At 53.0% G+C, this 15,784-nt stretch overlaps 4 protein-coding genes across 4 annotated transcripts; 2 read left to right on the forward strand and 2 right to left on the reverse strand.

Annotated features, from left to right (window-relative positions):
- Window positions 1-2,389: 2,389 nt before the first annotated feature.
- Window positions 2,390-5,042, reverse strand: BDZ83DRAFT_569746 (uncharacterized protein; the record flags this gene model as incomplete). Its single annotated transcript, XM_060504224.1, has 6 exons — window positions 2,390-3,064; window positions 3,124-3,384; window positions 3,439-4,007; window positions 4,070-4,373; window positions 4,422-4,765; window positions 4,823-5,042. 6 exons carry the CDS (start codon window positions 5,040-5,042, stop codon window positions 2,390-2,392), a joined length of 2,373 nt encoding a protein of 790 aa, XP_060368886.1.
- Window positions 5,043-7,272: 2,230 nt separating this feature from the next.
- BDZ83DRAFT_103539 (DNA replication licensing factor mcm2) lies at window positions 7,273-10,438 on the reverse strand. Its single transcript, XM_060501043.1, has 3 exons — window positions 10,304-10,438; window positions 7,867-10,210; window positions 7,273-7,808 (listed from the first exon to the last, which is right to left on the reverse strand). Exons 1-3 carry the CDS (start codon window positions 10,306-10,308, stop codon window positions 7,554-7,556), a joined length of 2,604 nt encoding a protein of 867 aa, XP_060368887.1. The 5' UTR covers window positions 10,309-10,438; the 3' UTR covers window positions 7,273-7,553.
- Window positions 10,439-10,798: 360 nt separating this feature from the next.
- BDZ83DRAFT_569757 (putative zinc finger in N-recognin-domain-containing protein) lies at window positions 10,799-12,516 on the forward strand (the record flags this gene model as incomplete). The annotated part of the gene is made up of 3 exons (XM_060504225.1): window positions 10,799-10,926; window positions 10,988-11,042; window positions 11,101-12,516. The coding sequence occupies 3 exons, from the start codon at window positions 10,799-10,801 to the stop codon at window positions 12,514-12,516; spliced, it is 1,599 nt and encodes a 532-aa protein (XP_060368888.1).
- Window positions 12,517-14,004: 1,488 nt separating this feature from the next.
- Window positions 14,005-15,733, forward strand: BDZ83DRAFT_569891 (amino acid permease; the record flags this gene model as incomplete). Its single annotated transcript, XM_060504243.1, has 3 exons — window positions 14,005-14,257; window positions 14,350-14,689; window positions 14,746-15,733. 3 exons carry the CDS (start codon window positions 14,005-14,007, stop codon window positions 15,731-15,733), a joined length of 1,581 nt encoding a protein of 526 aa, XP_060368889.1.
- Between the last annotated feature and the right edge of the window lie 51 nt (window positions 15,734-15,784).

Below are 15,784 nucleotides of genomic sequence, written 5' to 3' on the forward strand. Positions count from 1 at the left end.
GCGAGAGCCCTAGAGAGATAAAAGAGATACATGCTGGTGCATGCAAGAAAGGTTGTGTGGTGAACTGATTCAGTGAGTGAGATATGGTGGGTACACCAACGGGAGCGGTGGGTGCAGGTGGACGAAATAAGTGGAGGGCCGGGATGAAGAGAATATGCCAAAAAGATAGGATTAGGCAAGTGGGTAGGGTTGAACGCCGGAGACTCACCGAGAGGTGTCCGGGGTGGCAGCGGCGACCGGGCGCCGGACGCCGGAAGGGGAGACCGGCTGCCGTCGGGTGGGATTTCCTGGGTCCGGCCCTTGGTTCTGGCGTAATAAGCTAGCCGGCTGTTAGAATAGGTACTGGGAGAAGCGCGTGATAGAGAACCCCAAAAAGAGATGGCGGTGAAGATACGTACGCATTTCTCTGAAACAAGCGGTATTGGAGCTTGTCCTACTCTCTCGGGCTCGGAAATACTGGAGGGCGAGCGAAGCTCTTCGGGTATCGATGTTGGACACTCTTGGTGGCCCCGGTCGGCTTGTTTTCTCAATCGCAAGAGCCGGGACGCAGATGTTGATGATGCCAAAGCTGAAGGGCTGGCATTCCTCAATAAAGGGAGAGAGATTGGGCGGGGAAAGGAATGTTGCAAGCGGAATTGCTTTGGTGGCGGTCCGGTTTAGCTTGGCCCCCCTTTGCCTCCCCCTCGTTGTTCTGTTTCTCGTAGGTATCCGTACAAGATGGGGTCAGGGAATCGCGTTGTACAGGTGATTCAATTGAACAGGGCTCTTGGACCTCCTTTGTTGTTTGGGCGTGGGCGAGATGCCGTGCCGACTGGTATAAATCTGAAATGAAAAGACTGCAACGTCGGGCTGATTGAGTGTGATGGGATGCCAATGTCGCTTTGCGGGTGCCAAGGCCAAGGGCCTGGGTGTTGTGACTGATGGGAAGATGCGGTGGGCGGTGCATGAGATGCAACCAAGTCTCCTCTGTGTGTGTGTGAAGTAAGGACGAATATTCGCAGATAGCAGAAAGAACGGATGAGGTAGGTGATGCAACTGATGCAGGAGAGATCTACAGCCAGCTGCAGGGTGAGATATCCGTACTTGGCGGCGACGAAATAATTGTGGATAGGGAAGGGAAGCGAGGCGAGGCGAGGCGTGGAGGCAAATTGGTGGATAACCTCAGATACCTTTAATATCCGTACATGTATCCGTACATGTATCCGTACCTTACTCCGTACTTGCTGACCACGTAAATGCCAAGGTGAAGATTGAAAAGAGAGAAGCCACGGGCGATGCTTGATGCCAAGAAATCAAAACAAAAGGCAACTCAACCCCACGTGGTGACTGCTGCTGCTGCTGCTGCTCGATTCGCACAGATGCCGCTGCAAGCGTCGAAGGATTATTTGTTCGATATGTTCCTTCTTCGTTGCCCTGGGTTTCTCTGTACGAAGTACCGTGCCCTGTGTGCTCAGTGCTGTGCTTGCTGTACAATCCTTTTTAGAGTTTGGCGCGTCCCCCAGGCATTGCTGTGTACTTCGTTAGCTTCCTCCTCCCCCGTTGATGTCCGTGGTTTTGATTGATCGAGAATGCTTGGCGTGGAGATGAAGAGGTGAGGATAAGCCACAGTCACTAGTCCCGCGTGAGCAACAGGATGGGCGGCGAGGCTGCTAGTGATCATCACAGAACCAAGGAATCTCTGAGAGTTTTCTACGCTAACTATCCGTACTCCGTAGACTCTGCATAGCAAACGAAAAAGGGGGGGGGGGAAGGACGGGTGGTAAGGCATTTCTTCTTGGCTGAGAAATGCCAGTTGGCCAACTCATGACTGGTGGAGGGAAACCTTCACTTCGAGTTTGGGAGGACGTTTTGCACAGCCTCCTTTTTCTCGAACGCCGTCGATTGCCGGGAACCACCTTGTCGGCCCCGGCGGGCGCGTGCGATTAATGCCGCCCAAATTTGCGCTTCATGCCGGGAGGTGACAGCTCTAGTCCAAGACTCCAACAACTGAGACTCTAAAACTCCAAAGTGAGTACGGAGTATTATGTGGAGGGGCGATGAGCACAGACCCTGAAGGTAAATACTAAACAACCGCCAAGACTGACTGAACATAACAAGTTGTGACGACTGAGTTGCAGAGTACTATTTCGGTACAGAGTATACACCTCGATGGATGAGAGATGATATTGCCGTACGGATACTCAGGTGGCGATTATCTGAAGCAGAGCTGCTCCTCTCAATCATTTGAAACTCCCATAGCAAAAAAAGAATTGCCCGTCTAGGCTGCCACTCTCCAAACTAAGGTATCCTACATGAAAACACATTACCTCCAGCCCTTTACTTTACTCGTATTTAAGAGACCATATGCCAAGACAAATCATTAGAGCCAGCACAGCCAGCAAACCTCCGCTCAGAACCATGTATTCCTTGTGCTCAGCCTCTTGTAACTACTCCGCTCTTGTCCATTGTACCCCGTGTCAGCAGACAAGTCCTGCTTGGAATACTTGCCGCGCCACGGCCTGTGGTTAGCCTCTTCGAAAAAGTAGTGATTCGCACCACTTGTATACCCAACACGCCACGGCACAACCAGATCCCTCTTCACCGGCCCGCCACCGCAGCTGCCCTTGAGCTGCTCGCTCGGCGGCGAGTTGACGGCCAGCGCAAACAGGTTCTGCGGCTCAGTAAAGTCCGTCACCAGGCCGGACCGGGAGAGGAGGTAGGCGAGGCAGACAACGTTGATGACGAAGACGAGGGCGAGAACGAGGTAGAAGCACTTTTGCCACTCGGCGCTGTGGCCCGACGTGTACTCCTGCGTGCGGATCGAGGCGTTGAAGGGGTCTAGGCTGCCCGGCGCGCCGAGCTGCATCTTCTCGTGGCGCCAGTAGTGTTCAAAGGGGGTGTTGAGTCCGCCGATGATGAGGGTTGACGAGGCGTAGACGGCGAGGGCTTCGGCTATCGAGGGGAGGAGGGGGTTGAGCTGCGGCTCTTGGAGGACGAATTGGGTAAGGATGCGGGCGTTGGAGGCGTTGTTGTTTTGGGCTCCGCCGTTGATGTCCATTGACAGACGCCATTGATCCGCAATATTCTACACAGAGACAAACGTAAGTAAATGACGATGGAAAGGGGGTCTTGGTGGTTCCTTACCCTCCAGTCCGTCACGGGTGTGGATTCCGTGACTTCGGTGTGGACGTTGGTGTAGCTGTCTGTATCATCGGGGTCATCGCAGTGTGCTTGCATATGCGCTCCTGCTGTGCCCGAGATGTTGAAGTGGGTTGAGCAATTGGGTGACACCCACGATCTCATCTCACAAAGAGTATAATCTGTGATGGACGCCGACTTTGTGAGGATGTAAATGGCGTCGCTCTCTACCGACGTGTTGGTTATCATGTTGTAGTCCGCAGGGTACTGTCGGTTGCTGTCAGCCCTTTCTTCTTTTATATGCTCACCAGGATCACTTACCAGCGGGAACACCGGCGGCCGTCGCCCATAGTCTTGGCCCCAGCGAAAGATCTCATCCACCGACGTTCGATTTAGCCACTCCGTTTCCGAAGCGCCGGGAACATATTTCTCCCAGTCCGATTTCCCGGTTCTCTGTCCTGGAACTGTCGTGTCGTCGTACAAAACCTTCCCTATGGGCCACTCTGTATAGACCAATGGCTCCAGTTCCTCTGGAGACATGTTGACACACATGACGTTCAGTGCGGGCGAGACCACACTCGCTCTGATGCCGTACTCTCCTACACCCGACAAGTCATTCGGCTGAAGAATCTTGTTGACTGGATTTGTTGCTGCATCGTAGACACTCGGATGGGGAATTGCGAGCGTCACATTGTTGATTATCCTATTGAAGCGCATGTGTTGCTCAGTCGTGTTGCTATAGGTGGTCTCAATCCAAGCAGAGGTGAGCGTTGTGTTGTCGTACAACAAAGCCGTTCCTACAGGGCGGTGTTGAACATCAACGGCATCACTTGTTCCGTTGCGATTGATGGATTCCCAATCACCTAGGAACGAGACCAAGTTGCGATATGCTTCACACAGGCTGTCAGCATCACTCGAACAAAAAACTTTCTTTGGAAAGACCTGTACGTACATTGGCCGGCATATTGCACTTCCAGGCAAGCATTTCCAGCAACATCAACACCCAATGGGTCACTATCTCGTAGTGGTGTCGGGCAGGCTTCACGCGCAAAGGGCGGGTTCATGTAGGACGCCAGAACATAGCCGCTCAATGTCTTCGTCTCCCAGTCGCCAAATTTAAGCTTTGGAGTGATCATGGCGTCTGACGCAGTCGTATAAAACGTCGAAGCAACGGTTGCAACGAGAGACACTACTCCGAGAATGGTCATACCGGCGTACGGCAGCGTCTCCCAATGGGTGATCAGGAATCCAGGTTGCTACGAAATATTAGACTCATCCGGCAACACAACACAACCTCAACTCACAATAACCCAGTTTCTCATCGTCATCTCAGCCAAGGTCATGCCCTCTGACCTCCTCACAAATGCGCGACGTGTCAATACCTGGCCGATAAAGGTGACAAATACGGTCACGAAAGATATTTCAATCGTCTTGGCAAACATTGCGCATACCAAAGATGCTGTTGACGGGAGGATGCCACCGCTTGACGAGATTTGAGGACCCCAACGTGGCTGTACAATAGCCACAACGAGCCAGAGGCAGCTGAGTCCTGTGGAGTAGAATGACAGAATCAAGATAGACATCGAGAGCCAGTTATGCTGCTTCCTGTGCACATCGTTCCGCGAGTCACAGTAAGTTGGAGGACGGCCTCGAGTGCCTATTAGTAGTCACTCGACATGGGTCAGATGTACGGGGCTCGGCTTACTGAATCTCTTATATAAGGCCTCCTCGTCATCCACTGGATCAGTCTCCTCGAGAGAATTCTCATCCCGTCTGGTCGAACTTCGAACGGACGTCGGTTGAGGCGGCCTGACCTTTTGCTGACTCTCATCTTTGCCTGGAGTCGCTTGACCTAAGTCTCCCATTTCCTCCGCCTCTATGAGAGGCCATGGCTTCGAAGATTTTGGCGGATCGTCCCACGCCATTGATATTTTGCCCTTTGAAGTTGCTCTACGTTTCCCGTCTGGTGACGACCAAGGTGACTGCAGAGGCGAGATGGTGTCCTGTTCTGACTCGGGTGACAACGGTGCAGCGCGGTGTTCTGTTGTTCGTGGTGATGTAGGTTCAGGCTTTGGTGTGCCCAAAAGGCCTTTGTTGGAACGAAGTGTGGCGGGTGAGCTGCTTTTTGAACCGACAGGGACACGTGCGAAGGAGACTTGGTTGATAGATCCTTCCACTGAGATGCCAAAGGGGTCTCTTCCGTAGAAGCTTGACTTGTCAGGTTGAGATGGGGCGGTGCTCTGGTTATGTGCGGCACTGTTGAGGGTCGAAAGGTCCATGTCGACACTAGGTGTCATTGGCTCGTAGCTATTCTTTCGGGGAGTTGAGGATGAAAGAAAGTTGTCTGGAGATGAAGACGAAGAGCTGCCATCCTGCCTGTCCGAGCCGAGCAGGTGAGTCTCCTCCGCCTCTGGGATGGGGTCTATGGAGAGAGGGACGCGACTACGATCGGTCTCTCCCATGATGGGCGGGTACCAAGGAATATCAAGGGCTTGGTGTCACTACAGGGCAAACATTAAAGACTGATGATGACCCAATGAGACATGGAAAAAGGGCGGTGTTTCCGCCTCTGAAAAGATCGGCGGAGCCGTCTGATTTCTGATGACGAAATCTTTGAATAATACGGAGGAATAATACGGAGGATGGATTCTTGGCCCGTGTGGTAAAGGGCCGGTTCCAATTGAGTGTACTTCGTCTTTGCCGATAGTGAAGCGCGTAATTCTTCTCGAAAGCCAAGTGGTGAAGGTGATCGTCCGGGCGTCTGGAGGCGTGATGGACGCTGGCTTCCGTCGAAGCCGTAATTGTATCGCGTATGGTATCCGTGCTGGGTAGCACAAGACGTGGCACGACGCCAACAAATCAGAGTGTGCTATATGAGACTCGCAAGGAGGTGTATTGGAAATATCGTTGGCTAGGCGTTGGAACCGTTTGTCGTCTAGTTACGTTTCCTGCGACAGGAGCTCGGAGTAGTTCAAAGGGGGATCCTTCCGGGACGCGGACCGCAAACGGGTGCACAGGGAGACTAGAATTGGCACGCAAAAAAAGGAATAGAACGGTGCGTATGAGACCTTGTGGTGTATGTGAGACAGTAGGCGGAAACAGGGAGAGATATAAGGAAGCAGTTGAAACTTGAAACAAGATGTATTAGTTGGAAGGGGGAAGAGAGGCTCTCTGAAGTTGGTTCCTTGTGAGATTAAACCAACCTCAGTTTGCGGCCTCGGTAGGAGAGCCGGTTCCGTCGAGGAGGCAGAAGACTTCTTCATATGTGAGAGCCTCGACTGCTAATTGCTGTCAACTCCCCCAACCCCCCAACCCCGGCCCACCACGCCTGTCGTGTCGAAGATCACTGCTTCAGACTCGCAGGGAATCAAGATAGGAGATGCAAGAAGCCGGCGCGGATCTTCGGAGACGTATGATGAACCTCTATGGTAAAGGTTATTCTCGCTCTCACCTAACAAGACGGACTTCGATCAAGGGTTGTTTGCTGAGCAAAAAAGAAGGCTAGCTTTCTCAAGCAACGGTGCATGAGCTGACGGAGAGAAGGGGGGTTGGAGTGGGCTACAAGCGGAGGAAGCGAGGGTCACCGCCGCCCAAACCTGCATAATGTCCGGGAGGTGGTGCAAGTCTGGGTCGCGGCGCGGATGAGGCCAACAATGGACAATCTGTTGGTTAGGTCGCCCAGGGTGGCCGCATCCCGGAATCAAGGCTTGGCTTTGTTGGTTGGAGTCGTGGAACCTTGTCAGACTCTTCTTTTTCAGACGAGGCCGATGCAAGGGAGACGAACATGACGCACGTGATTCGAGTGTAACCATGTGTCCAAAGAACATGCCCCCCACATCCATCCAGCTTGGGCTCATCAAACGGTTTGAGCTCATGTAGCGTACGATGCAGGAGATGCTCGATGGAGGGTGATAGAGCGAGGCTGTGTGGCTGCGGCTTGCCGTTCGTGATCCAACCTCCGAGTTGTGCACCACACATTCTCGTCACCTGCATGATGCCGCATACTCCTTCATGTCGTTTCTAATTAGGACCATCCCACCGCGGCGGAATCGACCTAATCAAGTTAATTCGCCTACCGCTTGCTGTGGCACACCTTTCGATCGAGGTTCTTAGTATATTCCTCTTGTCACCGCTCCGAGATAGTTACCAAATGACAGACGATCAACGATTTGCTGCCTTCTTCTACCAGATCGAGCAGCGCAGTGCCTACATGTGGAATTCTTTTCAACTCGTTTTGTTTTTCATTACTCCGTGACCGTGAAAGAAAGAAGCCGCTGCTTACAATATCCTGATATCATCTATCAAACACCCTCCCGAGGATACATGCGCTTCGCCTCTGCGCCGATCGCCGCCAGCCTGCCTTGCCAGTATACGTAAAGGTTCGCCCATGGTGATTAAATGCACAACATCATAGTTCTCAAAATAGAATAAGCAGCTTAGGCTCGGACTGCACCAGCTCGTCTCGATGCCTGACTTCCAGCGCCAGCCCTCCTTTGGGAACCCGGCTTGTTCAATGTGTACTTGGCGAAGGCGCGTGCCAGTGCCTTCTTGCAGCTGACCTTCTGGCTTCCAACGAAACTTTCGACAGTGACGGCAATGGCCCTGTCAATGTCTTCCGCCTTGCAGTACTCCGAGAGTCTCATCTTTGCGAAGGCCTCGCTAATACGGATAATAGCTTCGAGATGACGCACCTGTAGTGACATTAGTTCACTTGTTGTTTCGGGTCACCGATTGGAAAAAAAAACTTACTGTGATGGGATACGCGCCAGTCGCTAAGGATTCTCTTCTCATATCGGCAAACAGACGCGCGACCTTGTCTTCGTCCATATTGTACAGCTTGGGACTCACGCGATCGCGCGCATATAGAATGTACTTGCGGAGAAGTTCCTGAGGGATCTCACCCTCCTTCTTCGGCGATTCTGCTTGCGTTTCCTGGTTCTCTGACTCGTGCTCAACCTCCATCGAATCCTCACCGGGCTGTGATGTCGATGGATGACTGCGGCTGTGAGAGCCAACAATGAACCGCGCAAGGCGCTCATCCTCTTCAGGCTCAACTGTATCCCGGACGACGCAAAGAATATCGAAACGAGACAAGATGGGCTCCGTGAGTTCGACGTTGGCGGAGAAGGGGATCGTTGAGTTGTACCGCCCACCAATAGGGTTGGCTGCAGCTATGATACCGCAGCGCGCCTGAAGAGTCGTGACGATACCGGCCTTGGAGATGGAAATAGTCTGTTGCTCCATGGCTTCATGGATGGACGTCCTGTCCTGGTCATTCATCTTGTCAAATTCGTCAATCAGGCAGGTGCCCTTGTCGGCAAGCACCAAAGCGCCACCTTCGAGAGTCCACTCGCTCGTCAAAGGATCTCTCCGAACACTGGCTGTCAAACCGACTGCACTGGCTCCCTGTCCCGTTGCGAAAACGGCTCGATGGGCCGTCTTTTCCACATACTTGAGAACTTGGGACTTCGCCGTACCGGGATCACCCAGCAACAGAACGTTAATGTCTCCACGGACCTGGTGAGAGCCTCGTCCTACTTTAGCAACGCCTCCAAACAAGGACAGCGCCACAGCAGTCTTGATATCATTATGGCCGTAGATGCTCGGCGCCATGGAGTTGATGATCTTCTCGATAATGCCGGGTTCGCGAGACAACTTGCGAATCTCGTTCTCATCTTCCTCGGTCATGCGGAAGCCTGCCAGCTGGTCGTGGGACTTGACAACATTGTTTGCTTCAAGGATAGTGGCGAAAACAGGGAATCCGTTCCTGTTGTTCAACTGAGCGTCGTAGTTGTTTCTGTATACACCGGTCACCTCGATCTCTTCACCAGGCTTGGCCTTGTCGATGAGATCCCAGAGAAGGATGACATCTCGGTGGCGAGGCAAGCGACCAGCGGGGACAGTGCCGGGCGACTCCTGAAGGGTCAGCTTCTGGTAGTTGCGGTAGACCGTCTTCTCAGAGTTCAGGGTGAACGGGCCTCGGGACTGGCAGGCTTGGCAGTACGAGACTTTGACCTCGGTGTTGGCTTCTTGCTGGAATGGGCCGAGTGTGACACCGCACTTGGTGCAGTCAAATTTGACATACTTGAGCTGAGGGAAGACGCCGGTTCTCTTCGTGACGACTCCACTGACACGCACCAAACAGTTCAGGTGAGACTGACGAAGCTGTCTCAGGGTATAGTGAACGGGAAGGTCGAAAATGCGGACGTGGATCTCGGAGTGGATACGCTCGTAGTCGGGGTAGTGAAGGAGCACGACGTCCATGGCAACCTCATCAAAGAGCTTGAGCATCTCGGAGGGTGCATTGGCCAAGAAGTAGGCAAGAATCGCCTTGGATGTGGAGAGTTCTTCGTAAGAGACTTCGAGAGACTCAGCGTTGATCTCACCAAGGGTACGAATGCGGTTTCCGTAAACAGAGGAGCCGTGGTCGTCGGTGTACTCCGTCAAGAAAGCTTTGAACTCTCTCTTGATGGTGCGTTGCACAAAAGGTTGGGACACCCATTCCGTCAGACTAGCTGCCTTGACATCTTGTAGGGCCTCAAGGGAAAGCTCTTCGTCCATAATGTCCGCATCCATGTCTTCATCGGGGTCCTCATCGTAGCGATGGCGCCGACGTCGAGGCTGGGCCGAGAGGTCAATATCGCCTTCGTCGTCTTCCCCAGGCAGGAAAGCAGCAGGCACTCGTTGGCGTCGAGCGACTTCTCGGTCTCTGCGGTTGAGCGTGGCCTCGAGCCGTCTTCTGGCAGCTAGGTCCATGTCTCCATATTCGCCTTCGTCGTCGATGTCGATACCTTCATATCCATCATCGTCCCTAGCTCTGTAGTCTACTTCGAACCCCTCTCGGAAAAGGTCAACTTCATCTTCGGCCATTTCATCAAGCTCGTCCAAGTCATCCTGAATTTCTGCCTCATCCTCAATGTCCTCATCGTCGTCCCCACCATGCGCCATGAAAGGAGCAGGAGGCGATGATGGCATAGGACTCGAAGCTGGGCCGATTGATGATCCATCGTCGCCGTTTGTGCGACCACGCTTGCGACTCGATTGTGTGGCCAGTCCTCTGTTGGCAGAGCTGGGGTTGTTTCGGAGGGGAGAACTGTACGAGCGGTTAGCGATCAAGTCTTTTCCTGGCGCACCACAGTGGAGTAACTCGTGCCAGAGCTAACTGGGGCGATATCGTGAGCCTTACCTCATGATGGTGATGTGTCAAGAAGGCTTTGTGAATTGGATCGACTATCCTTCTAGACTGCGAAAGCTTGCGACAGAATCGACAAAAGCGGTTGTGAAGAAGAGGGGGGAATGCAGAAACGAGGAGAACTGGGAGTGGGATGAAATTACTAGAGAGCCCCATCCACGTCGCCAGGGGGAATCGCGTCAGGGGTCAGCGCGTAAAGTGGCACTTTGCCTAAAACAGACGACGCGTAAATGGGCAATTGTGGACAGCTGAGAGGAAAGTGCAGGGTACGTATCTGACGTACCAGCTTCCCCAAACGCGACTTCTCGATGGTACTGGACCTGGGACACTTACCTCCACGTCCAGGTCTGCTTCCATACTTATCTTACGCTGCCTCAGTCAATCACTCTATCGCATCCGACGTCGATCTCATTCGCCTTCTTTAAACGATAATCTCAAACCACTCGTATTCCTTCAGTAATCTGTAATTGGAATTGCGCAACTTCGACAATGTCGATGGACCCCCCTCCGCCACCAGCTCCGGCTGGCGACACTGATGCCCCAGTTATCGCGCCGAAGACTACACGCAGCGAAAGCTTTTCGTCACAGAAATCCACCGACTCTCAAACTGCTGCTGAGTGCGCTATCCCTTAGTATTCGCCAGTGTTGAGCTTGGACTAACAGCTGTCTTTCGCACAGATTCATAAGGGATCAGATGCAATTGGAAGCCGACGCCCGCGAGGCTCTTCCCTATGTTCGTCTTCTCGCATTTCCATCCAATATACAAGATCAGCTGTCCTGACTTCCCACAGAGCATCGAAAGCTGCACCAATATTCTCGGATCACTTCGCCAGAGTGTCTTCGCCTGCCTTACCTGCAATCCTCCCCCCGCCGAACCGAAGGACCCTTATGATGGTGCAGGGGTCTGCTATGCTTGCTCTATCCAGTGCCACGGCGAACACACTCTTGTCGAGATATTCACCAAGAGAAACTTCACATGCGACTGCGGTACTAAGAGATATCCGTCTACCAGTCCCTGTAGTCTGCGCATCAACCCTACCACTAATACCAAGGGCGGCGTGCACTCGGAGGAACCGGACGCAAACAACAAGTACAACCAGAACTTTAGGAACAGATTCTGTGCGTGCGAGTGTGATTATGACCCCTTCCAGCAGAAAGGCACCATGTTCCAGTGTTTAGGAATGGGTACGTCCGAGACAGGCGGCTGCGGCGAAGACTGGTACCACCCTGGCTGCTTGGTTGGTATGGGACCCAACTGGTTCGAGAGCATGAAGAAGGAGAAGCCCGCAGCTGTTAAGGAACCCACAGAGGCCACAGCTTTGCCCACAATCTCGGAAGATTCAGAAGCGCGCCCTGGGGAAGAAGCGACAGCCGCCAAGAAACAGGATGATGAGGAGGATGTGGAGGAAGAGGACGAAGACCCACCGATGCCCCCTGGCTTTCCAGGCGAGGACGACTTTGAAGCATTCCTATGCTACAAGTGTGTCAATGCCAATCCGTGGATCAAAAAGTATGCGGGCGCCAAGGGGTTCCTACCAGCAGTCTTCACGACGCAAAAGAAGGCAGAGGTATTAGGCACGGAGGAAACGGCCAAGAAACGAAAGGCAGAAGACGACGCCGACGTATCAGAGGCTAAGCGATTGAAAAGTACATCCGAGCCAGCCGAGGATCAACCCGACAGCAGTGCTCCGGATGTCAAATTGGAGACTCAGGAGGCTTCGTCCGCTACTTGTCGGTGGGCTTCACTTCCATCCCCACCGGCCGAAGAGTTCTCGCTCTTTATGACTGAAGACTTCCGCAACAACATATGTCGATGCTCATCATGCTATCCTAACCTGGACCCGCACCCACAGCTTCTGGAAGAGGAGGAAACGTACGAGCCGCCTATGTCTGATGGCGGAAACTCGGAGCACGGAGGCTCCACAAATGGCAGCGGCAGCCTTCTGGAGCGCGGAGAGAGTGCCTTGCGCAATGTAGACCGTGTTCGTGCCATCGAAGGTGTCATGGCGTACAACCATCTGAAAGACCAGTTGAAGCCGTTCTTCCAGCAGTTCGCAGAGAGCGGCAAAGCAATTGGCGCAGAGGACATCAAGTCTTATTTTGCCAAGCTCAGAGGCGACGACCAGGCCATCAAGGACGCGGGAGGGGCAGCCAATGGGTCAGGGGACGATAAGGACGATTCGCGTCGGGAGCAAAGTGGCTACTGATCTACTTGAGTATCATGGTCTCTCTTGTACTTAAGGTTCTGCTTGTATGATAGCGTGTATGCCGGTTTCGATTGGATGTCGACCAGCAAGTGGCTTGCCACAAGGACATGGCTCATGAGGATATATGGCCTCCCTCAAACGATGTTGCCTGATTTGAGCCCACAAGCTCCGAATAGTAACTACATTTCTCCGGGAGACCGCGTGCCATGTGAGGCTCATCCCGCGCTTCCTTGAGGAGTTGGTGACATTTGAACCTCATCTGGCGAGTTCAATGCTTCTGCATTTCCGGCCAAGGACAAGAATGAGTGGATGGTGAGGTACCTTAAGCATAAGAGGTGCCCTATGCAGTGCCAGCCCTCCCGGTTGCGAGGCTACGAGACGCCTTTATCTCAAGCTTCCACTCATGTTCTGTGGCGCAACAATTGTATAGGGACAAACTTTAGGCCCAACTAAATGTCAAAATCACACAGCTGCACGTAAGAAAGCATGTTTTCCGTCACGGGACAACGAGCATGAGGGCTTCTTCGAGACAAGCCCCACAACGCATCATGGCTAGCCAGAGAAAAGTATGTATCAGCCATGATCGATGTGAGGCTGGTCCGAGTTTAACATCGGGGTACACAATGTTGACGTGCTTCCTCTCCAAATTGGCATCCTCGGTTTTTTCCTCGGAAAATCTGGGGGATATAAAATACATCAGTTCCATTGATCAACCCGGAATACTTGAATCAGTTTCAAAAGTCCTGTGCTTGCTCGTTGAGATGTGACAACTTACATAATACTCCTGGGCATAGTCTGACTTTCTGAACCAAAAACCATTCGTGGCTCACTTTTTGCCTTCATCCGGCGGAGTCCCCTATGTTATTGCCTTGCTAGATCCGTGGCGCCAGCATCATTGCCGGCCAGATTGGCGTGGGGACCTTGGTCGGCACCCCTCGACATGGAGCTAATCTGGCGACCCGAAGCTCTCAAAACAGCGGAGAGAATTGTCTTTTTGCGCTCTTCATGGTCTAATGCTCGAGGAATTTCGTCGTGGAACATCGAGTGCTTCCTCAGTAATGGTTGAATGTGTGATGTTCAATAGAGAAGAATATGAGATAGCTGGCAGAGATGAGCACAAGTGGAAAGAAGTGTTGAAGCAACTGCCACTCGCGTGGCCGTAGAGACCCGGAACGCCCTGTCCAAACCTTGTGAAGGCTCGACCGTCCGGGACCTCTGTCCTCTCCTATTTCTACATGGGCCGGTCAAAGTGGTCATGTGCCGTGGTGTTGTCGTTCCGCCCCTCCTTACTTCCATCGGGATGCCCGTTCTTCGAAGCTGCTGCGTTCCTTTATATAGACCGAGTTCCGTCCTCGGCTTCCATCATCTTGTCACCTCTTTCCTCCACATTCGTTCCCTAATCTTGCCATCTTCACCCTCATTCTTTGTATTTTCTTCCCTTGAAATCTCTCCATGATGGCTCCCAAAAAGGAGGCAACGATGTTGGAGATGAGGGCCACGAGGTCGACAAGCGACCAAGGAATCTCCGATCCCATTGACGCCGCCGAGGGTGCTAAGCTCGAGCGAAACATCTCCATACGGCATATGGTATTCATGGCGTTGGGTGGTTCCATTGGTGCCGGTCTTTTCGTCGGTTCTGGTGCTGCTCTCGGCTCTGGCGGACCTCTATCTCTCGTCCTCAACTTCGCTCTCGTCGGATTCGGCGTAACATGTACCATGGGCTGCCTGGGTGAACTTGCAGGTAGGTATTCTTCCGCATCTCTATCCCATACTCTCTCCCGGTATCAATATGTCAGACCGCAATGACAATGCAGTGCTAACATATTATCGCAGCCGCGTTTCCTGTAGCAGGCGCCTTTTACGAGTACTCTAGACGCATGATATCGGAACCTTGGGGATTCGCAATGGGCTGGAACTTCGTGTTTAACTGGCTCATTGTCTTTCCTTTCGAGCTCACGGTGATCGCAGCTCAGATCAAGTACTGGGCCCCAGACTTGCAGCCGGCCTATGTGATAACGCCAATTCTGGTCGTTCTGACCGCGACCTCGTTCCTCGGCTCCAAGTGGTTCGGCGAAATTGAACATGCCCTCGGCATCGGCAAGGCCCTCGCTATCACCGTCTTCATCTTTGTTGCAATCTTCATCATCACTGGCGCCGTTCCATCAGATCCACGGTACTTATCTTCTGCTTGAATCGCAATTTGGATCGAATCAATCTAACCTTCCATAGACACGGAACAGGAGCCAAATTCTGGCACGATCCCGGCGCGGTGAAGAATGGCATATCGGGCTTCTTCCTCGTATTCCGAACCGCCGGCATGTCGTACGGTGGCACGGAGCTCCTGGGCCTGACAGCGGCTGAGTGCAAGAACCCCCAGAAAGCCCTACCTTTGGCGACCAAGATCGTGTTTGGCCGCATCTTCTTCTTCTATATTATATCGCTCCTCTTACTCGGTTTCGTCGTCCCATCCAATGACCCTGGCTTAGCCTCAACCGGACACGGTGCCAAGTATAGCCCTTTCACGCTCGCAGCACAACTCGCCAATATCCAGCATCTCCCTAGCTTCTTCAACGCCCTTATTGTTTTGGCAATCATTTCAATGGCCAACACCAGCATCTTCGCTGCCAGCCGAGCCTTCCAAGCTATCTGCGAAAGAGGCATGGGCCCTCGATGGGGGGCTACAGTGAAATGGGGCGTGCCTGTATACGCCTTCGCCATCACATCCGTTTTTGGCCTCCTTGCCTTCGTCAACCTGGCACCCGGCGGTGGCGCCATCTTTGACTGGCTATTGAGCCTTTCGGGAGCTAGCAACTATTACACGTGGGCGTCCATCTGCGTCAGTCATATTCGTTTCCGCAAGGCATGGGCAGCGCAAGGAAATGACACCAGTCAGCTTCTCTGGAGAAGCCCCTTTGGCGTCTGGGGAGGCTGGGTTGGACTCGCCATTTGCTTTATAGGGCTCGCTGCAAATGTTCTAACGGCGATCTGGCCCATCGGTGGCCATGATGCGCAGGCCATCATCCGCGACAATATTGGAACAGTGATCCCGATTGCATTGTATATCGGCTACCGGGTTTGGCAGTCGACAATCATGAAGGTGAAGCAGCCTATGCTCGTCCCATTGGATGACATGGATGTGCAGACGGGTATCCGTCTGCTTGAGGATGTTCCTATCTCGGACGATGCGGGAGTCACCTTAGTCCGTGATGAGAAGTGATATATGTTGTCGATGTACAGCGATGCCGTTGAAGTGACTGACTGCATCAGT

The sequence above is a fragment of the Colletotrichum acutatum genome (genome assembly GCF_030867785.1).
Source record: "Colletotrichum acutatum strain CBS 112980 chromosome Unknown BDZ83scaffold_15, whole genome shotgun sequence".
Lineage (NCBI taxonomy): Eukaryota > Fungi > Ascomycota > Sordariomycetes > Glomerellales > Glomerellaceae > Colletotrichum > Colletotrichum acutatum.